Source organism: Erithacus rubecula, assembly GCF_903797595.1.
Source record: "Erithacus rubecula genome assembly, chromosome: 1".
NCBI classification, from domain to species: domain Eukaryota; kingdom Metazoa; phylum Chordata; class Aves; order Passeriformes; family Muscicapidae; genus Erithacus; species Erithacus rubecula.
The window spans coordinates 63050812-63074445 of record NC_136658.1 but is presented as its reverse complement, the minus strand read 5'-3'; the positions used below and the strand labels follow the sequence as shown (position 1 = coordinate 63074445).

The 23634-nt window shown below is 39.6% G+C and overlaps 1 protein-coding gene across 3 annotated transcripts in view; it reads left to right on the top strand.

The window, feature by feature from the left end:
* Positions 1-2599: 2599 nt before the first annotated feature.
* Positions 2600-23634, top strand: part of TDRD3 (tudor domain containing 3) — an 88913-nt gene continuing 67878 nt past the window's right edge. The window contains exon 1 of one of the 3 annotated variants that reach the window (XM_079315048.1): positions 2600-2793. In XM_079315048.1, the coding sequence (XP_079171174.1) occupies positions 2753-2793 (41 nt within the window). In that variant the 5' untranslated portion in view covers positions 2600-2752. Of the gene's footprint in view, positions 2794-2879; positions 3299-23634 lie in introns of those variants that run through there. The other 2 variants (XM_079315050.1, XM_079315049.1) reach the window with 2 other exon arrangements.

The following is a 23634-nucleotide window of genomic DNA, read 5'->3' as shown; positions in this document are numbered from 1 at the left end:
GGTACTCCTACTTTCAGCAATGTCATTTATTCTAAAGGTGACTGATACAGAGAATATGCGCTAAGGATGTTTTACCACAAACAGTTGGTACAGAAGGTCTTATCTGCAGGTTTCTGACTGCCTGGCAGGCACTGCATCACCTTCTGTTTCACAGTGGAACTAATTGTTCACCTCAGTGCAGCCCAGCCGACAGCAGCTACAAACTGCAAAGCTCAGGCCATGCCCTCTGTGAGCAGGGAAACACCCACTAATAGAGACTCTGCACAAAAGGAGTCATGTGTGAATATATACACACACACATGTCTCAGCTAGCATGTAATGCATTTCTTAGATGCCTGCACACCTTTAAGGACAGCACCTGCATTTTCTTCATAGAAGATGGGGTTTAGTGCCATGAGGTGCAAGACCTAGCCCTATGCTGGCATAAACTGCTGGTATAATTGCCTGGTGATTTCAATGAAGATTTAAGTAAGCAAAACCCTCCATGCTTTAAACTAACACAAGGCAATGCATAAGGTCTGTAATTCTCATTATCTTCTCCTAGGTCATACTCCATCCCTTAATAATTGGCTCTATGGGCATCCCATTTTGAGTTACAACGTTTACAAGCTTTCCTTGAAATTCTAATATGCAGACAGGTCAGACTCCAAATGCAAGGTGTTTTTATTCCAATTTCTTTTGCATAATAAGTTCTGAACTGGAACCACACTTCCACCTATCTGCTAGTGCTTTTCCACATCAGTGGCTGCTACTGTTGCAACACAGGTGCGATTTGGCCACTGATATTTCAGTGTGACTTTTCTGCTTTACAGAATCCCTCATCACTAATTCAAGAGTTTCTTTGGTACAGACATACAGAAGGTTTATTTCAAGGCTCTTGGGTTAGTTACTTCTCCTTGACATTATTCCTTTGGCAGACCATGTTCACCTGGAGCCCTGTGCTCACACAGGACTGTTCTACCTCTGAAAATTCACTTTCCCAATTAATAATGCTCCCTCTGCTATTTTTTTTTTTGTTGTTTAATGACCACTGCAAGGATTTGGAGATTTTGTAAGTGGAAATCACAGGCCAGTCGTCCATTTTTAAGCTACCTTTTTATTTTTTTTTTTAGGTTCATGTTAAGGCTCATGATCAGGAAAGCTTCAAGAATATATGTAGCATTGTATATTGTTCAGCTGAACCACAATAATATAGGTTTTGTTTCCATCATCTATATCCAGCTTTTAATAATTATCAACTTAGACACATGTGCCTTCTTAAAAATAGTAGCCACTCAGAACACTATACATACTCATGACAAAATCTTTATCCTAGAGTATATAACCTATAGACACAAAAGAAAACACTATGAATGAGCAGCACAGAGTGTTGTGTGCAAAAATCCTGAGTTATTTGTACTCAGTATAGCAAAGAGAGGTTTTCAGGTGGATCAAAATAACAAAAAAACAACCCATTTGTAAGCTTTGATCTGAAGATACTGCATAAAAAATGGAAACAACTACAGGATGAAAATGACCCATGAAGAAAAGCCTACCTTTAATAGAAAAACGTATCAGACGAGTTTCAAAATCTCAGTGCTGAAAAAACCCCTTTGGGATTGATGGGTTACAGAAGCAGCTAGACATGATGCACAAATGCAAACGGTCAGTGTTTTCTGCAGAGCAGCTGATCTCACTCCAGGCAGAAACTCTGAGCGCCAAGGCCTTGATAAGCATTTTCTTAACTCTTGATCTGCTCATGTTCACTTTCTGTCCGTTTCTCTAATGCTGGAACACAGAGTAAACGGGGACAGCGCTCCCACCGCGCCCGTCTCTGGCACCCGAGGGCACTGGGTTCTTGTAACAGCAATAATGAAATAGTGCTATCCTGTTGAAGTACAATTCCCTTTAATAAAGCAGATTAAAAAGAAAAAAAAAATCAACAAACAAACAAACCCCAAACGTTCGTATCAGTGCTCATTACAGCTTTTCTGAACGCTGGCAGGGACAGCGACTCCACCACTTTGCTGGGCAGCCTGTTCCAATGCTGCACCCTTTCTGTGAGGGAGTTTTCCCTGATATCCCATCTAAACCTCCTGTGGCACAACTTGAGGCCATTTCCTGGCCATTCGCACTCGTCCTACCATTTATTACTCGGTAGAAGAGGCCGACCCCGTGTGGCTACGAGCTCCATTCAGGGAGCTGTCGAGTGGCAAGGTCCGTCCTGAGCCTCCTCTTCTCCAGGCTGAGCAGCCCCAGCTCCCGCAGCTGCTCCTCATGTGCCGTGCGCTCCAGACCCTTCTAAAAACCCTCCTCAGCCGCAACACGCGTGTTGAGGGCACGGAGGAGAGCCTCTTCCCGAACAACGCTACTGTCAATACCATGATTTACAGACAAAATGCGCCTATAAACAAACCCCGCAGGGCGGCTACAGGCCCCGAGCCGCAGCAGCAGGGCCGGCGCTCCCCCGCTGCGCTGCCCTCACTCCTTCCCTTCCCCACCATGGCGGCGGCAGCTTCCAGGCACAAGCTGGTCGCGGGCTTTGTTCGTCTCTGCCTGCGCCGCCTCCGCCCCTTCCTTCCTCCTTCCTTCCCTCCACTCCCTCCCTCCCCCCTTCCCTCCCTCCCCCTGGCCGGCCCGAGCGCCCGGAGAGGCCCGCGGGGCGGGGGAACCAGCGGGCCCCGCGTCCCTCCTCCCCGTCCGAGCGAGTGCCGGGGGTCCCCGCAGCGCCCGCCGGCCCCGAGTGCTGCGGGTGAGCGGCGGGGGAGGCGCCATGGCCGAGCGGGCGCGGGCGGCGCTCTCCGAGTCGGGCTGGTAAGTGGGGCCGAGCTCGGCCGCGCCGCCGCCGCCGCCTCCGGGGGTGACTCCGAGCGGGGCGGGTGGGCAGTGCCCCATGTGTGAGCTCCGCTCGGAGCCCGTCGGGGCGGGCAGGGGCCTGTGCAGCCCCCGGTGCGCTCGGGGCCTGGCGAGGAGCTGCGGGCCCGTCCCGCCGGCCTTGCGGGGAGGCCGGAGCTCCCATCCCGGGCCACCCCGAGGCCGCTCGGCATCGGCGGCCGCCTCCCCGCCTGCCCCGGACCGGCCTGGCCCGTACTGCCGGGGCTGCTCATTGCACTGTGCGCCTCTTCAGTAAGCAAGGCAGGGTGACAAAGTGGGCTTAAGGAACCGTACATGAGGCACACATGAGGCTTTAACTTAGGTACTTGTATTTTGTATTGTTAGTCCCAGTCGTTGGGCACACAATATCCATATTGGAGCAACGTGTTTCAACAAGTTGTGCTTTTCAAATACCTACTGCAAATGCTTGTTTGCTAATCTAGAGGTGAGTTTGCATTGTAGGAAGTTATTGTTTTGGTTTGGGGCTTGTTTTTTGGTTGTTTTGATTCACTTTTAAGTTAACACTGACATTTTTCAGTAACTGCTTGGAAAGCCTTTCACCAAACCTAACGTTCAGTGCTAACTGCTAAAGCACGAAGCAACACATGCAAAGTTATTTCCAGTGGCGCTTTTCGGCTATTTCTGTTTTACTGTTTACATTAGTGGTTCTCCTGGATTGTGGTTTCATGTATGTCTGAGATGGAAAAGGAGTGTGTATCACGTGATTTGGAATAAAACAGGATAATTTACTTGGAAGGGACCTATGACTGTCATCTAGTCAAGTTGTTTGATGATTTCAGTGCTGACCAAATCTTGGCATGTTACTATGGGCACTGGCCAAATGCCTCTTAAACATTTGACTGGCTTGGGACATTGACCACCGCCCTAGGAAAACTCTTCCAGTGTTTGACTATGCCGTCAGTAAAGAAATGCTTCCCTATGTCCAGTTTGAACCTTCCCTGACAAAGCTTTCAGCCATCCCTGTTCATACTATCACTGGATCACAGGTAAAGCTCAGCATCTCCCTCTGCACTTTCCTCACTCTGGAGGCTGTAGAAAGAGAGCAATGAGGTTTGCCCCTTGGCATCCTGTTCTCTAGTTGAGGCAAGCCAAAGTATTCAGCTGCTCCTCACAGGACATGCCATCAGCTTTGTTGCTCTCCTCCCTATTTGAGGACCTTCACATAGTTTCCTAGTTGTGTGCACAGGTAAAGCCACACCAGTGCTGAATAGAGTGGGATAATCACCTCCTTTAATCTCCTGGTGATGCTGGGCCAGCTTTTGAAGTGCTACTTTGTGGTAATAGTAACCAAATAGAGTAATTAGATGTCCTTTGGTATGCTTCTTGGACAAGTGTATGGGAGATCTGGAATTATTGTTCTGAGTGGCACTGGAGTGCACAGTCCCGTGCTTCCTGGCTATTGCTGAATTGAAGTTATCATAACTATTTCTGCTACTTTTTATAACATTAGCTTATTTAATGGGAATTTTGGACTGTGACTGGAAACTTGCCCCTCACTTCTTCTCTACTTAGACCTCTCTGAAAATTTTCCATAGAAGTTTTCCATAAAAATAGTTTTATTTTCTTAGTTTGCTTTTATTGCTTTCTATTGCCCAGTCAAAAATTTTTCACAGTTTTCAGCTCTTGAGTTGTTTCACTGCCTTTTCAGTTGAATGAGTGCCATTGGTAAATGGCTTTTGGCAGTGCAAATATGAGATGCCTGTGAAACAGTCTGTCCCTTTGCAGTGTTTGCTGCCCTCCTTGGGAATGTGGACTCCTGAATGGCTGTAAACACTTGTTATTCTTGCAGTCCTGTAGGGTGGGAGCCAGAGGCTGAAAGTTGATCAGGCAAGTCATGGGCTTATTATCAGGTCCATTGGAATTATGCCTTGACCTAGTTGCATTTGGAAGGGTAGTATAGAAGAGGGAGGAATTAATGCATATACTTTTGAGGAATGTGAGGTGGAGTGGAAAATGAAATAATTATTTGGAAATCTTGCTTTGCTGTGTTCATGCACTTTAAAAAAATATAGCAACCTGAACATCTAACTGCTTTGCTGTTGCTCTTTTAATTTTTCTCATATTATTAGATGTTAGAGTTATTGAACACATCTGTGAGTGAGCCTTCAGTGGTATTTAATATGTAGTATTATGTGTCTAACTACAACTAAATAGTTAACTAAATAATGTTTTGTACCAATTTGGTTGTTACTGTTGCAGTCACATCATGTCAGAATGATAAGTTTTCTAGTACAAAACCAAAACTGAGTTTATATATAAAAATCTGTCCCCATTTAAACTGCAGAAGCACTGTATGGCACGTCAAGTAAAAAAAAAGTTGTCCTTGCTTAGCTGAAGATCCGCTGGCTTGTGAAATACTGCCTGTGCTGATTGGATTTTACAGTAAGTTTCTTAAATCTTGCAAGGTTAGAAGAGTTAAGCTAGATGCTTGTTTATGTCAGTTTCTCCAACTAGTGTTTACCTTTTATGATTCTTAACTAAAAATAAAGTTACTTTTCAAGTAAAACAGTAATAAAGCATAGTTAATGCTGAACAGTAATTATATATTTATTCCCCTCCCCCACCCAGGTACTGTCAGAGTAATCTGTTATAAAATTGCCTGGGAATTTGTAATGTTTGCCTTCAGTATATCAGTTACATTTTTGTCAGCTTCTGAAAGGTAAAGTAGCCCTACCTAGTTAAACATAACAGTGGTAGGTAAAGCTGGGAGCTTTTTTTTTTTTCCTCTTTTGGTGGTGATGGTGTTTTATGAAAATTAGTAAAAGGCCCCTGTAGTTTGTGCAGAATTGTAGTTTTTTTCTGAAGACAGCTCTTATTGAAAGGATGCATTTTTTGGTGCTAGTTCTTTTCATTACACACTATACCTTTCCTTGGAATGAGATATTGGCTCCAGCTAGGAGAGAGATAAGGTGTTTGTATTACATGTCAGTGAGAAAGATATTCTGTCTTGGACGAGAAGTTCTGTATTAATTTTTATTTAATTATCGAACATGAGGAGTAAGGCCAAGTGCAGAATTGCATTTTTGTATTGCTATAATTACATTAATGAATTTCAGAACCAGTTTTGCAGTGTTCTTATTAAAGTATGGACCTTAGTGGAGCATGAATTAGTGAATCCAGTTTTATTACTAGAAGTGAAGTCCAGAGGAACTGCAGAATACATCCCCTTATGTAAACAATGAGTCGCAAAGCAGTTCTTACTGACTTGCAACAGAATTTTTAGTGGTGTGTTTTTTTGGTTTTTTTTAATTTCCTGGGTGGCATTTCACAAGAGAATATGACAAGCCAAGACCTCTACAGTGTTCCTAGATCTTTGCAGAACTTGGGAATTTTTTACATAGAAATGCCTACATATTGTAAAAAATGAATAATATGCCATGGCCTACAGCATGTTTACCTGTGGTCAATAGATCTCAAGTCTGGTGATTGATCTCTGTGGGAAAGCAAGAGGTGCAAACTGGATAAGGAAAGATTTTTGTAGTACAGCTAAATGTACTTGCAAGTTCTTTATCAACTAGTGCAGATTTTTTTTTTTATTATTTCAGTGTGTAATGCCATAAAAATTAGTAACTCTGTGGTAAAAAAATAGTCTTGTAAAGCATAATGTATTGTGAAGATTATGTAAACAATGTTGTGACTATGAAAAGTAATTTTCAGAGATGAAGAGGAAATGGAATTGTGCTAGTTGTTTGGAAACAAAAGAATACAAAAGAAAACCTTTATATTAATGTCATAGTGGCTGTATATTCTTTTTAAGTGAAAAATTTCGAGTTGATGTACAACAGACTTAAACTTACTGATATTTCAGCAAGTGACGTGCTGCATACTGGATAACTCTGGGTTTAAGATTGGTTTGTTTGCATGTGTCCCTTGTAGGACTAACCATCTGATATGATCCAAGCTTTAAAGCAAAAGTTGGTGTATGCCTGGAAACTCAAGGAAGTTCTCAAAGGGAGGAATCTAACACCAATCTAACACCACTTTCTAAGAGCACGGCAGGCATTTGGCAAAGTAGCCAGTTCCAGAATTCTTCAAGATGATCTGCATTTCCCTCTTGTTTTTTTGCTATTCCAATAACACGTTTTTTGAAATCACAGCTGAAATTGCTTCTTGCATATTGAGCAAGCTTAGGTAGGAGGCAAGGTTTTCCTTAGATGCAGGCATAACACACATCTCGTGTTTCACAGGAGAGATGCATCTGTTTTGAGATTCTTGAGACTTCTTTTGTAATGTGCAAAATCTTGTGAAGTTTGGTTAGTGCCATGAAATCTCAAAATGCCAGTACAAAACAAAATGCCACATCATTGCATTTTTTATTTGTTGAGGTATATCCCTTACTGACTGATGTGATCAGTTTGCATTCCTGCTGGGTCACAACTAATGGGTATTTAGAACCTGAATTCCTCATAATATTTTCACTCTGGAGGAGTGCAAAAAATCCAACATTTACATTCTGTTAGAGTAAGCAACCCCAAGAAACTAATTCAGATGCTATTTTTTTTTCTTCTTTTTAAAGAAGATGCTACGTGGATATAGTGAAAAGGTGAAAAACCGGAAAAAAAAAAAAAAAAAAGAATGAGTTAAATAAGGAGATGGAAGGAAGTAGGGGACTAAGATGTTTGGAACACTTCAATTTGCAGAATAGAAAACTGATGGGAGTGAACTTGGTGATGTTTATATAATTTGTAGGCAGGATATAAATGAAAGTAGGTATCTTACCAAATCCTACGCAGTTATTGCTCACTGAATGCTGCAACTCTAGAATTGGAATGCACTTGCAGTGCTTATTGGAAGTTGTTAGCAGATTGGTTTAAAAGTGGGTAAAATGTTTGACTGAGTACCTCAACCAAAGCTTATTTGCCGAAGACAGATGGTTATCCTGTGGGTAATTAAGGTTGGTAAAAAGATGAGAAACTAGATAGATAAATGATGGGTTCATAATGGAACAATGTTAGCAGTAGGTTTCTGATAGGATTAAGGGGTTCATTATATTAAAAAGTATTCTTAAGGTGTGACTGTACTGTGGCACCATAGCAGTTTGTTGATCTTTGGATATTGGTAAAATCTGAACTAACTGGCTACTTGCAGCAAACTCTTCCTAAGCCCTTGTCCAGTTCTTTCACATGCAAGTGGAGTTCAGTTCTGGTGAATTCCAAATGATGTTCATACAGGGGAAAATAATGCAAACCTATCAACACAGTGATGAGCTCTAAATTTACTCCTCTTACATACATAAATACATACATTGAGAAGGGCAGTGGTCAGCTGTTGGGAATTGTTCACAAAGAATTAAATTGTTTTTAGGTAATTATGTTCATCAGTTATGTGCTGAAATTATTACCAGTGTGCGTTAATGTAATCATCCCAGCACAATAAGGCTTTCATAGACCCTGAAAAAGTGGGTGAGAGGTGTGGAAGGTACTCTGCTGAGAACATGATGATCTTTACTCTGAGAAACAGAGCTATGGTGGAGAGATGGTAGAGATCTATAAAATTCATAGATCATAAAGAAATTATGAATAGAAAGGAGGAGTAGCTCTTTTTCTTAGGACAAGAATTGGGCCAGATAGTGAATCAAACTTGCTATCTGATGAAAATTAAAGCAGCTTGTCAAGCAATGTGTAATTAAATTGTGGAACTTATTTGCCACATGATATTGTGGAGCAGAAAAGTGTGAGTGAGTTAAAATTGTAATTTGGCAAAGCCAGGTAGGGATTTTTGCACTGAATACAGGACTCTACAGTGAAGTTGGATTATCAGCTCTAAAATAGCAGATAGCCAGGAATTACTGTGGACTTTTTGCTGTGGTTTGCATTCTTGACCTGGATCATCTGCCTCTGGCTGCTGCTGACAAGAATGGAACTGTTTATGGCTGTGTTAGACAGCCCTTGACTGCATAAGTTAAACACCATTTATGTTCTTATTTTTACATTGTTAGGTAGGTGTCATCCCACCATAGTTCTGAAGATAGGATTTTCTCCCCTGTGTTGGAGATGTAGGAAGAGGGAGGGGAGATCTGGAGAGAAATTAACCAAATTGTTGAAAACAGAGGGAAAAGGCAAAGCAAGTGTGACAGTCCCAGTGCTCTCCATCTCAGCTGTGATTTCCACTGCCTTGCTGCAGCTCACCCTTCTGGTTTTCATCAGTTGCTGGGAAGGACTCTCTCTGCATCTTTTCATGTGAGATCTTGAATTGATTTATGCACAATCTTGAGGGACACAGGCTTCACCCGCAGGTTTCTCTTTAGCTAGGAAGCTGGAAGCTAAAGCACTGATGTAAGATGCCCTTGATTTATAGAATTGTTGCAACTTAGAATGAAGTTGTTGCTACTGTGGGGGGAAAAAAAGGAGGAAAGGAAAAAGCTTACTCTACTTGCAACACATCTAAAGCTAAAGACCTTTAAATTGCTGCAGATCTCTTTCTAACACCCAGCTTTTCAGTGTCCTGACTTTTCTTGGTATAGTGTATCTCACATTGATTTTTTTCCAATCAATGAGTTCCCTGGAAATGTGTAGGTTTCCCATGGCTAATATCTTTTTTAGAGTCCTTGGAATTTTGAGCGTATTGAGTCTTGTTTCAGAAGTTATTTACTTAGCATTGTAATTTTTAGGGTTACCCTTCTTTATAGGATGCAAATACTAGGACAAGTGTTACTTAGTGGGTTTGACTCAGTGATATTCTAGTTTCCTTCTTTCTACCTCTTTTCTGATCTTCGAAGAACTCACATTAAACAATGCACATTATGTCCTGTCTGCTGAGTTTCATAGGACTTTCTATCAGTTTTTCTGTTGTTAAACTGATTTATATAATCATATAAGCAAAATGATGGGGTGGAGCTTGTTACACAATTGAAATTTACTGTACTGGCTTGATTTACCTCTCCCCTCAGAGAAATTTTTTTTCTCAGTGTAGTGTAAATGGTATTTTGGTAGGGATTTGAGGGAAGGATAGAATATCAGCATGCTTGATTATTATTTGCCTTTCACAGCAAACCCAAATGAAGTTCCCAATGGAAGGGTGAATTAATAAAAGCAGCAGTGTGTTTAGGAAGTCTAAAGTTTTCTGAAGGTCAGTATCTTACCATGTGAACAAAAGTAGATTCTTTTAAACTTGCATGTTCCTGATAACTTAAATTATTAGTCAGAAAGCCTGTCGTCTAGAATGTGGAAATTTAAGGCATTTGGAGTAGATATGGCCTATAGATGACCAGAGTCTCTGAGGAGAAAGACCTTTGCAGAGACATTGCATTCTGAAATCATATTATGAGACTCTTGAGACAGATATTTTTTTTAATCTCTTCAATTTCTGTGTACTCACATTTCCCAGATGCTGAGTACTTGAGCAGCAAGCTGGTGGGTGGATAGCTGGTGATTTTGGAGTACAGTACTGTTATCTTTCATACTGATAACAGGGTGATATTCATTAGGATTTTCTATGTGTGTATTTTGTGTGTCACTGCTGGTTAAAATATAGCTTTATGTAAATAATACATGTAGGAGTACATAGGAGTCAGAAGCTGTCCTGAAGTTTTAGTTAGAGAGAATTACACTTGGAAACAGTGGATATTAAATATCCTATATATTGGTTATTTTTTTTCTGTGATTGTCATAAAAATAAAATAAATTTAAAACTGATTCTCTAAGCTGTGCATATTGTTCATAGTTTCAGGAATAGTACATTTTCTACTTCTTTAGAGAAAAAGGAGTGTATTAATTCCAGTAAGAATAATTCCAATAGAGCTGACAGGAAGAAGGAAAGGCTCTCTAGGGGATGAATAGTATATGCATGTTTCTAATCACTTTTTATGTACTTAATGTTATGCATAGTCATGAGGTGTCAGATTTTAGAAGGTCTGGACAGCTCTAGGACTGATGTACACCCTTTGAGCTTCTTTGCACATTTAAGGAAAAAGAAAACGGTTTAAATAATCTTTGTACCACTGGTAAGTAATTGAAGCATGATGGGCGTTCTTGTATTGGCATCATTTTGAGCCCTTCACTTTGGGAAATGCAGCCTAGGTTTTGGAAGGAGAGTGATGGCATTAACTGACAGCAAGTGAAGACTTACTGGAGACCAGACTGCTGGACTCACTTCTTTGTGAGGGAGTGCTGTCTGGGGGCAGATCAAGACTGGCTTTTTCTTTCTTGATGTTTGTCTCCTAGTGCTCCAGGAACAGCTCAGGCTTCTAGTGCTGTGTCATATCTGAGGAAAAGCTGTTGAAGAAAGCCAGAGGAGAAAAAGCCATGTGTGTTAAGACAGCTTCAAGATACTTTCAGTGGCATGGCAGCTGTGTCTTTGGCACAGCCCCAGCCTTAGTATATTTGTGTTAAATTTAACGCTTTAGGGTGGCTGCCAGCATTTTCTTGGGAAAATGTGAGTTAGAAAGAGAATGAGAGTTAGAAAGGCTTGTATATGAGAATAATTAATAAAAAAAAAAAGAATTTAAGAATTTTGTTACATGAACGAAGTAAGTCCTCCACAGTGTTGCGACTTTTGTATGTCAAATTGCTGTGGCCTGTTGGCCTGTTACAAATCATGGAATAACAAATCTTGTCAAGTAGAAGACAGCTTGCAAGAGCTCTTGTCCAGCACTTTCTGACTGCAGGGGCTGTTTCTAGCACCTGCTGTTCTACAGCAGTGCTGCTTGCTGGAAGCTTATCTTATCGAAGTTTGGAGTTAGTGGGGTTATCTTGGGCACATCTCTGTGTGTTACCTGGAAAAGTTTGACGTTTTTGCATTGCAGCCATTACTGCTAGATAACAGTGTGCCTGTGTTATCACTTAATCTCTTCTATTGTCGTTGTTAGAGACTCACGTTCACTTGTTTTTTCGTTCTGCTGAAGTTTCACTGTGTTATATTCTTCTACTGTTGTAAAATACATATGTGTGATCTCAGAGTTTAAATACTTACAGATGTGAATCGAGATACAGCATTAAATCACAGGCTAGAAGTGTGCATTTTCCAGTACCCTTATTGAAGGCATTAATAATATTATTCTCGTATTGAATGAGGATATGAAATCACTTGGTTCTGATATTGATGACAGTGTACTGAATAGGTAAAATACATCTTTCAACAGCTGGATTATCTTTCATGGTATTGCTTACTAGAATGGTAGAATGAAAATTACCATTTATTATGGAATCACATTTCTACTTCTTCAGGTTGATGTTGCCATCATTTCTGTTGGGTTCACTTTACAGTGGTAGCATGGGAGAGTTTAAATGGCATCAGGGCAGTTAAGTTTCCAAGTACATAATATTTTTTTTACTTTTGTAAATGTGATACTGTGTCCAAGACAGTTTTAAATACAAAGCAGAGGTGAACTTTAAACTACATTTAGAATTGTAATACTAATGAACATTACAATTTTCATCTTAGCACACTTTCAGTTTTACAGTTGAAAATACTAGGAAGTGTGAAGTTTTCCATTTAACTGTTATTTGGAGAAAAGCATGAGGGGGGGAAAACAGTGAAGGAGCTGAAGAGAAGGTGGGTGATTTTCAAGGGCCTGGTTCTGACTGTGCAGAGTACTGATTTCTGAATGAGGCACACTTTGTGTTGAAGTAATGAGCTGCTAAGGAATGCTGAGAGGATCCTTATGTAAAAATATGATCCATCAAGCTGCTTTTCATTGAAAACAGAATGTATAATGAGCACAGTCATGATTCTTGGTTTAAAAAACTTACTTAAAGTTTTGTTTTTAAATTCAGATGTAAGGTACGATACCCAGTCATGTGTGTAGTACACAGGTAGGTTTTGATAGATTAGAGAGCTGCAGTTCAGCTAGTGTAAGAAACAGCCTGGAATTCTGCCTTTTGGGAAATACTTGCCAAATACCTCTGCAACTTTTTACTTGTGTACTATCTACAATTTTTTATACTAAATAACATCAGATTTGTTTGTAACCATGAAAATCAGAGTAAATGAAGGAAGTGGATGCATTGTTGCTTATACTTAATATTTTAAGATAAAACTTAAACAGGTTTAAGTTTGTTTAATAGTTAAATCTCAAATATGTAGCATAAAATTATTTCAATCAATTTTTATGTCATTAAATACCACTTAACAGTTTATGGTAATGTCTTTCTTAATGGCCAAAGAAATCTCCACTCTGAGTTTGTTCTGAAAAATTTCTGGCAGATATTTAAGAATTTCATTTTGAAGAATTATCTAAGAGAGAATTGCTATGGAATAAGCAGGGGAGGAAACAAGAACTTTTTAGCTTGAGGTGCTAAGTTTTGTAAATCTACTGAGCTTTCAGCCTTAATCAAACAACTACTGCAGAAATTTGCAGTGGATGCTCATTTATGATTTTGGACACTTAGGCAAAAAGATTCTCTATTTGTGGTTTTGAGGTGGAAAATATTTCCTTGGAGAATGCTGCTGAGGGTTTACCAGTGTGTAATTTTCTCTAGGTTTGGGAATGGAGAGGAGAAGGAAAGAGAGTATCTTTCTGAACACTACAGTAGACTCTGTTCTGTTTTCTTAATTTGTTTTAGTTCCTAACTAAACCATGCCATCATATGATAGTAACATGAGGAAATGGAAAAAGCTTAATTTAGTCTAGAAGAGTAATTGCTGTTATGCTTTAGCTGTGGTCATATTTTCCTCATGCTGTTGCACTAGAGATGAACTTAGTGCTTTGTAACTGTATAATTCAATGTCTTTCTCTGTTCAGAATAATTACTGTGTGTCTGTGTTGTTTGATTTTTTAAAATAATAACATATTTTTTATCTTTTAATAACAGCAATAACTGACTATCTTCCCCCCCCCCCCCCCAATTTATTGACAGAACATAAAGTAATTTTCTGTCATATTAAATGTTTCTGTGACTGACTTGGGAAGGAAAGGAAGTGAAAGCTTGAATTAGGGGATCATTCAGAAAAGCAGAATAAAGAACCTATGTTGTTCTCTGGTTACACATCATCTGGCTGGGGGTTAGATGAATCTTGAGTGTTAGAGGCCTTAATTTAAATCCTTTCTCTTCTTCAGCCTGCAGTGCCAAAATACTAAGTTGAAAGTATTAAATAAAGCAAAGAATATAAAAATAAATATTGATAGTGAGCTACTTCAGTGCCTGATTTTTACCTGTTACTTCAAAGAACATTTAGGTAAACATTATGAAAAGGAATGTCATTTGGTGTCATACCATGGCAGATTTTTTACACTCTATTTACAGCAGTACTAGTGAAGGGCAGTGCATATTTTCTCTTGTGCAAAGTGGTCTTTAAATTTTTGCTAACTTTGAAAAAATGTTTTCTCTATTACAACTCTGTGGGTATAACTATAAACATTTTAATGAAAGAGTCCTACCAGTTAGGAAAAGTATGCTTGTGGTGGCATGTTTAGACTACACTTATGGATGCTTAACTTGGTTTTGCAGTAGTTTGGATGATCAACTTCACTTTTTTTACAGATCTGTACTTGGATTTAGGATGAAAATACTGTTGATAACATGCTGATGTTTCAGTTGCCAAGCAGTTTGTATTGTCAAGGACTTTTAGTTTCTCACTCCACCCTACCCACAAGTAGGCTGGTGGTTACAAGGAGTTGGGATGGGACACAGGCAGGATGGCTGACCCCAGTTTTCCCAAGTGATATTCCATATGGCATGTATATACATTGACCATCATATGGCATGATAGTCAATGTATATACTAGGGGGAAAGCTGATCAGGGTCTGCTGCTTGAGAACTGGCTTGGCCTTGGCCTGTAAGTGGTGATCAACTGCATTGTGCATCACTTATGGATATATTAATTCATTATGATTATAATTTTTATTATTTTCTCTTCCTTTTGTGTCCTATTAATCTATCTTTATTTCAACTCACAAATGTTGCTTTTTTTTTTCCCCTGAGCTTTTTTCCCTCTTCCACTGTGGATGAAGGAATGAGCGAGTGGCTGTGTGGTGTTCAGCTACCTGCTGGTTAAATCATGAGAGTCCTTTTTTGGCACCCAGCATGGGACATAAAGGTTTGAAATAGTGGAAGATCTGACTGGAACATGTTGAAACAAATCTGTTGTAATTGTAGAGTTACAGAATGGCTTGGGTTGGAAGGGACCTTAATGATTACCTAATTCCATCCATCCCCCTTATCATGGGCAGGGACACATTTCACTAGACTGAGTCACTCAAAACCACATCCAGTCTGTCCTTGAACACTTCAAAGGATGAAGCATCCACAACTTCCCTGCACAATCTCTTTCAGTGTCTTACCACGGTAAAATATTTTTCTAATATTTCATCTTCATCTACCCTCTTTCGGTTTACAGCATAGATTGGTTTGGTCAGAGCTGCGTTGTATATCGACAACTTGCTTTAAATATCTAAGTGTATATATGTTGTATAAGTAACAGTACTTGCTGTATATGTTCCGTGTTGTGCTGTTCATCACCTCTGGGGGCTGGGTTGAGGTTTTCATTGTGTTGAATTTTGTAGCACTGGCTCCCTGTAAGATTGTGGATGTGAGACTGCTGTGGTGCTTGTGCTCGCACTGCTGCCATCTCTGAGCTTCGAGAGCCATCTACGGGAACCAGTAATAATTGCACTGTGCCCCTTCCCTCCTCAGGCAGTCTTGGCTGCATGGGAGATGCTCCTCCATCTTCCTGCTCTCCTCCGGGCCAATTGCAGTAGCTCTGGAGGAACTTGTAGGATCCTTGGCATGTTCAAACCTGTTCCTGTTGCTGTCTCCCGAATGTGTTTTGGGTCTTGTTCAGGGTGAAACAACTATTTAAGAAAATGACAAAGTCATTTGCCTCCAGGTCTGGGTAGCTATGAGTAGTAGTAGGGTGTGTGGGATGGTACAGCCAAGTGCCTGGTACAGTGGTCACCTCTAAATTTTGCAATTTCATTCCAAAGGGCGCAGAGTAAGTATTTGTTTTTTTCATGAGTGTTTATCTACTGCTGGATTAAACGACAGCATTGATGAACTGCAGCTTGGATATAATCATTGAAAGACTGCAACGTAGGTGCAGTAGTATTTTTTTTTAGTTTTAGGAATATATGAATCTCTGTTGCTGTAGAGCTTTTCAAACTAATTAAACAAGTCTTCACGTGTGTTCTTTTACATTGCAAGAGTGCATGCCTTCATGCGCTTACTTTTGAGTAATATTTTGTAAATGTGCCGTAAATCTAGTTTTAATGGTCTGTAGAAATGGTTATTTTAGACAAAGTAGAATAAAAATAAACAGAACACCTTTGCAGGGTTGAAAATAACTGCTGTGTATCCAGAAAAAAATTTTGTGGTGGGTTAAAATTATACAGTAATAGTAATAACGATGTGTGTGTTTTAAGCATTGATGACCACAGCTGTAAAACAAATTACTTTCCACCTGGCATTTCAGTTTTAATGTACTTCATTGTTTCAGTAGTGATCCTCATCTTCGATCCTTTTCTTCTGAGCAGATTGTAACTTCTTTTTTTGTTTGTGCCAGTTTTGATATGTAGGAGGAAGGGTTTTGCCTTGGGTGTCATGAAAGGCTAAGGTTTTTTTTGTTAGAGCACTTGAATTGTTTCTCTAAGAGCAGTACCCACTGTAGCAGCTATTCTTGGCATCTTTGTGTTAGTCATAAAATTCTGTTTCAAATGTTTCAAATAAGACTGAAGGTATTTTCTTAGCATCTTGCTTTTCCCAGTCAGGAAACACTGGGCATGTTAAGCTTTTATTATTTCCGAAATTAATATGAAATGTCTTGAAGCAAAAGTAGTCCAGGTCTTTGACACGGGTATGGAAGACATGCTTTAATAACAAAATAGCAATTAATAATGTTTCCAAGTTTCATTTTGGAGTTTTATGGTTCAGTGCTGCTTTTGTGTGGTAATAAAGTAAGATTTTACAGCTTGAATTGAGAAATGTTAATAACCTCATTCATGAGTACAGTTGATAAGCCAAATAAGGTGATTAAAAATGATCAAATTTATACTTGGTCTAGTAAAGATTGAGCCTTTTGTTATTATATGTAAGAATATTATGTTACATATTCCAGTCTCAATAAGCCAACTTCTAACTATCCTTTCTGGGAAAAAAAAACATAGAAAAGCTTCCTCTTAGAAGTTATTTTTGGGAATTAATTCTTGCAAACATACCAGGTTTTGTGGTTTTTTTTTTTGCTCCATATATAATTTTTAAAAAGTTTACTTGGCCAGATTCCGAAGAGTCCATCCTAATCCCAGCACTTGCTCAGAACAGGGATAATTCAAGCTAGGTCACCTTTTTCAAGGTCTTGTCTAGTTGAGCATTGAACATCTCCAAGATGGCCTGCTTTAATGCTTAGCCACTCTTTGGGAAAATTTTTCTCTCCATGTCCCTATGAGATTTCCCATGTTTCACCCTGAGTTTCTTGTACTTTCTCATTTCACTTCACAGCACTCAGAATTGGCTTTGTCTCCTTAAGCCATGTTCAGGTGGCAGGCAGGGCAACAACAACTCGCTTCTTTGGTCTGTTCTTCTTTGGGATGAACAGTGGTGCTGTCAGTGTCTCCTCCTATGAGCATGGGCTGCAGCCCCCAAAACACCTCAGTGGACTGTCTTTATTTTGGGGGTGTTCTCTCATAATGGGGACCTGTGACACTGAATACAGTACATTAGACATGATGTTGTGCTATGGGGAGAAAAATAATGGTATTTTTTGATTTGCTGACTGGAATCTTGCTGTTATGGACCAGCATGTCCTTAGGCTTTACCACTGAACAGGGACACAGGTTTGTGTTCAAATTGTTCTACACCATGAACCCATGGAGTTACTTCCTAGTGTGAGTGGCTGGAAGGAGGGGTATGGCTGGACTCTAATTGTTGAACTCTGTGATGTTCATTTTGGCCAAGGAATTACTATGGTGGTATATCTTGTATTGTTCAGTTTTTGCTAGCATGTCATCCTTTACATTCTTCCCCCCCCCCCCCCAAAAAAAAAAAATCTTTTATTTTTTTTAAAATGAAAATTTATGCACTTTTAATGTGGTCATTATAATAAAATTTTGACATGCTTATGCCAGTGCAAGCTATTCTGATGTGAAGAAACAAAATATAATATACTTTTTCATTATAGAACATGTATTGCAGGGAAAGTAAGTACTTCATTATAACCATAACTAGAATGACTATTTTTGGTCTGCCTGCTACCTAAACTTCTGATTTCTCTAATTTCTGAACTGCAGAATGCACAAAAGATCTCTTCATTTTAAGTGGAAGTAGTATTTTGAGTTGACTTTGCTACAGGTCCAATAAGCCTAAATCATTCTGTTCATGCCCATCTTTCCTTGTTTAGTCTCCAGGGGGAATGATCTTCAGCTATCTTTCACTATGTCAATCAAAGTCTGTCCCAGAACTGTCTCTAATCAAGTTCAATAACTTATGTTTGTGGAGAAGCCTGAGAGTGTGACAAATGTGCAGAGATGATACCTCAGAATGTTTCCCCAGCTTTTAACTATTGAGTTTTTTTCAGCAATTTCCTCAGTGAGGTGTTTGCTTTTCTCTTTTACATGGATCTGTGCAGTTCTTTCTTGAACCTAGGTTAAATTTTAACAGACACAGAATAGTGAATAATACCTTCATATGCTGTCTGAAGCACCCTTTTCCTAATTCTGCCCTATTTCCCACCTGCTATCTTAGGGATGGTGAGTAGCCAATCCCTTTTTATCTCTTTAATGTCACTTACAACCATATGGATATGTTAAATACCCTCTTTGGTCTTTTTCATGGTGAAGAAACCTGGTCTTTCTAGTTAGTCTTCAAAAGAAAGGTGTTCTGTATTTTTGATCTGCCTTGTTACTCTCAAATAGAGAAGGGCAGACAGGAGGGAGAGTTTAGGAAAAACAGATGAGGAAAAGGAGAAAGAAGAAGATGGAGGGAGATACATATTTCATCTCTGTCATTATAGAAGAGAGTACCACGAGTGAGAAAATGTGATGTGGTGGAGTTATGGTATTCAACTTCCTACCCCTCAAAATAAGCTAAATATAGTGCATGGTAAATTACATGAAATTTTCAAAATTGCAAGTGTGTGTCTTTTGCATGGTGCCTTTCAGCCTGCCGAGCTTGTGATTTTGGGTAGAAAAGTTGAGTGTAAGAGTGATAACAGTTATTTGCTGTTACAAGACTTAGGACTTGGCTTGCACAGTTCTGTGAAAATTGTTGGCTGGATATGGGTATGTTCCTATGCAGAATGAAAAAGGTTAGTGTTATCATGCCATCTTTCTATGAAGATGATATACCTGTTTTACTATTTGACAGATGGAGGATGTCACCAGTTCCTTCTTCTCAGCTGAGAGGTGGTTATTGCTTGAGATGTCTTATCTCTGCTGGTTCTTGCTTGCCTGCCTCCTCCCATCATATACTGGGGATTTATTTTTCTACTAGATGCAGATGTATATTTCACTATGTACTTTTTAGCTTAATATTGCTTCCTAAGTGTTGTGGCACAGACTTGATTTCTTTATTTCTTAATCAGAATATTAGAGCATGAACTTTAAAGCTCTTGTAAAGAATGTAAATAGTCGCGTTTGGAGTCATAGCATCATATGATTACTTGGCTCCATTGATGAAATGAAAAACAAGTTGAAAATAAGCTTTTCAGAGCTATGGAAATCTGAGAGTTGGTTGTCTTCAAGTTCCTAATACTAAACTAATTATTGCAAACTTTCCCCTTTGACTCCCATGATGGGGCTGCTGCACTGCCCTTGGTACTCCCAGCACCTGTATACTGTCATATCTGGATTTCCTTCATGTGGCCTGTCCTACCCCAGAACACATTTGGCTTCCTCTCACGTTCCTCTGCATTTGGCAAGCACCAGCCTGTGTTATGGCTGGTTTGGAGCTAGGCGAGTGCTTCAATTGACCAGTTGATTGCTCCTGCTGGAGATGGATGACAGCCAAGTTCTGTTTCCTTTTTCCACAATGCAACTGCTAATTTGTATGTCTTGCTCCTAGCAGGCAGCTGATTTTTGGGAAACTTAGGGGAAACTTAGGTGTCTTTGAGACCTCTGTTTCTTTGTCAAATTTTGCTGAAATTGGCTTGTGTGATAAGAATTCATCTGTGTGATATGGCTGCTGCTGGACAAACTGCATAATGTATAATCATTGTTTTTCTAAGACTAATTTAACTGCATTTTAAAACCTTTTGGATTTTGTCACTATAACAAAAATGAATAAACTAGACTTGAAGTGAAATGATTTCTGTATTTAATCTTTGAAGTCTTTGGTTTTTCCAAATACTGAATACAAGAGGAGGGGAGATAAATTTGGCAAAAGTGCCTGTCTCTGCCTTATGCTCGTTAGTTTAGCAGCTGGAGTGTTTCAGTCTAGGTAAAATGGATACCAGCTCAGGCCCTGGGGATTTGAGATATGTATTCTGCCTCCTGTGCTTTGTGAATCTGTAATATACACGGTTGTGAATAGTCATTCTTCTTTGATGCCATTCCCCAATTTATATATAATCAACTCCTTTGGAGTTGCCTGAGGATCTCAGGCAAATTGCCCCTTAGGCTTAGTGAGTCATTCTGTGTGTTTGATTGTTTGTTTGTTTGTTTTTTTTCCCCCTTGTGTGTATTTTAGCATTTAGAACAAGTTCAACAGAAGGAAGTGACAAAGGGTCAGATACCTAGCCCTGAAATTGTGGGGAGATGCTATGTTTATGCAGTGCTCTAATATGAATTCTAGTTTTTGTCCATCATGTTATTTGGTGTTACAATTATCCACTGCAGTTATTCTTTGCTAGGATAATGTGCTGTGGTAAAATGTTTTTTAATCCCTTCATGCTTTCAGAAGCAGAAGCTAAGCTTTTCATTCAAGACAGGTTGAAAGTGACCATTTCTTGAAATATTGAGGTAGATAAAATTTCAGCAGGTGCAGGAAGGGTTTTATCAGAATTTGTCCAAAATGAAAATGGCTGATAGGGATGATGTTCTCTTATGATTTATTTTGTAAAACGTATATGGTTATCGGCAGATAATTATCCTGCAGAACAGGAGATGATATTTTGATGGGGCCTGTCTTCATAGATTCAACTGAACTTATCTTGATTTATTCAAAATAAGGAAGATGATGGTCCTGAGTCTTATTTTTAAAATTTTACTTCTTCCTAACTCTCATTATGAGGCACCATAACTTGTCCTAACTCCAAGTTAGTTGTAGTCTATTCTCCCTGGAAATTAGATTGTAGCAGTTGTGAATGTAACTTATCTATTTATTCTAATTCATTAATTTTGCTCTCTAACCTCCCTCAGCTGTCAGAGATCAAGAGCAGGTGTGTACTAAGGTGTTTAGCTCTTAATACTTCAGATGGAAGTAGACTGGAATTTAGCTATCTGTAAAACATATAAGGAAAACACAACCTGAAGTAGTTGAGCAGGGGTGGGTGTGTATTAATGAGGGATGGCAGAATTGCTGGTAATTAGTACTTTCAGTTAATCAGCAGTACACTGAACAGATAACGAGAATATGAGTCTTCTCTTACAATGTTTTCACACGTGCTAACAGATTAGATTAGATTAGAAATAACCCTAAAGCAAAAAGAAAAAAAACATTTTTAAAAAGCAGCTAGTTATCTGACAAAATGGCTGTCATACTAGTTACCTGTTCATGACAATAAAGACATGACTCATGTTGCTCCATTTTTTCTGCTGGAAGAACATCAGAGTGCAGAAGATGGTCTTAGTTGAAGTAATGTTAAAAAAAAGGCAGAGACAAGTTTACTTATTTTGCCATTTTCTTCTACCTTTGTTCTTCACCCTTATTTCTCCTCTGTCACTATTTTTATCAGTTTCCTTTCCATTTGTGCGTACCAAAGCTTGCAATTTTCAGTTGCATGATGAGTTTAAAGGCATGTTTTTGGCAAGGGAAAGTTGGGTAAATGCTGCTCTTGCTGGAGGTGAACATTTTGAGCCTTAGTGCCTGTTGAACACTACGCTCTATCCCAAGGCTTGCTCACAAATTACCCCATCTCACTGCACTGATAAAATAGGTGGAGCTGTGAATGTACTTGTAGTTAGTTATATAAATTTTGATGATATATTCTCATTTGCCTAATAGAAGATGGAACTGGAGTTAATTCAGACCCATTACATTTTTCAGAATTAGGAGCAGAATGTATGAATTTAATTCATGTCAGGAATACTTAGATGTGTGCTATTGTGTATTTTTGTGAGGTGGGACTCTTCACAGTAAATTTTGTGATTACTGTTGTTAGCACAGAGATCAGGAATTATGTCTACTCATTAACCAAACTTCAGAGGAGATACAGGTGTATGTGCAGATAGGCAAAATGCATAGCAAAGGCTGGTGAAAGACCAGGTGGTGCCTGGTTGAGGAAGAAGTCTATGAGTAAAGAGGGAGTTCTCTGATCAAATTTGTATGGGCAAAGCAGCTTTATGGGATCAGCACTGTGACTCATGGCTATTTGACCAGTCTGCATGAAAGCCAAATTTTCTGTTGTCAAACCATTAACTTCTCACTAGTAAACAGAGTAATAGTCTTGCCAAAGTGTAGGCAGTGACTTGATCTTTCAAAGAGTTATGAGTAATATCAAAGAAAAGGAAGCAAATCATGTTTGTGGAGAGGGATGTGAAAATGGTCTCACAAGAAGCATTTTTTAAATTTTTATTTTTGAGCAGACAGTGTCTAGATCCTTAAATAAATAAAGACTAAATAAATAGTGGGCCAAAATAGCGTAAGCATAGGCTGAGTGTGCAGCAAGACAGAAGCCCTTACTGAGTTGTTTAGTTAGCCATTCACAGTTTGTAAGTGGAATACAGAGAGGGGGAGTGGGGTGCCTTCTATTGAATCTGTTTGTGGATTATATAAAAGTGTTTTCCTGTGTTCGGTGTGGTTTGAAGAGCTCTGGAGTATGAAAAATAGTTCTGAGGCTTTAAGGTCACAAACAAATTTTTTAGCATGCATATCCAACTTCATGCCATTAATAAAATAATCAGATAGTTTTGGTGAAAACGGATGTTTAAAGGGCATCTAGTCCAGCCCCCCTGCCTTGGGCAGGGAGATCTGAGCAAACTAGATCAATTTGCTCAGAGCCTCATTCATGGCCCTGAATGTTTCCAGGAATGGGGCATCTCTCAACCTCTCTGAGCAATCTGTTCCAGTGTTTCCTCCCCCTCATTGTAAAGAACTTGCTTCCTTATATCTAGTTGTAATCCCACCCTCTTTTAGTTTAAAACCATTACCGCTTAAAGCTTGTCCCCATCCTTTTCATAAAACCTTTCACGTATTGAAAGGCTGCAATAAGGCCTCCCTGGAACCTTCTCCATTCTGAACAACCCCAGCTCTCTCAGCCAGCCTTTCCTCACAGGTGTGATTCCATCTCTCTGATCATTTTTGTGTCCCTCCTCTGGAATTGCTCCAGGAGGTCCAGGTCCTTCCAGTGCTTGGGACCCCATAGTTGGATGCAGCATTTCAGGTGGAGTCTCACCAAAATGGAGGCAATCACCTCCTTCAGCCTGCTGGTTCTGCTTCATTTGATGCAGGCTGGGATACCATTGGCTTTCTGGGCTCTGAATACATTGCCAACTCATGTCCAACTTTTCATCCACCAGCACCCCCAAGTCTTCTTAGCAGGGCTGCTCTCAATCCCTTCATCCCCCACCCTGTATTTGTACTGGGGGTTGCTCCAGCCCAGGTGCAGGACTAGGCTTTGTTGAACTTCATGAGATTCTCACAGGCTTTTTTCTAAAGCTTCTCCCTCTGGATGACATCCTGTGCCTCTGGTGTGTCGACTGCACTGCTCAGTTTGGTGTTGCCAGAGGAGAAAAA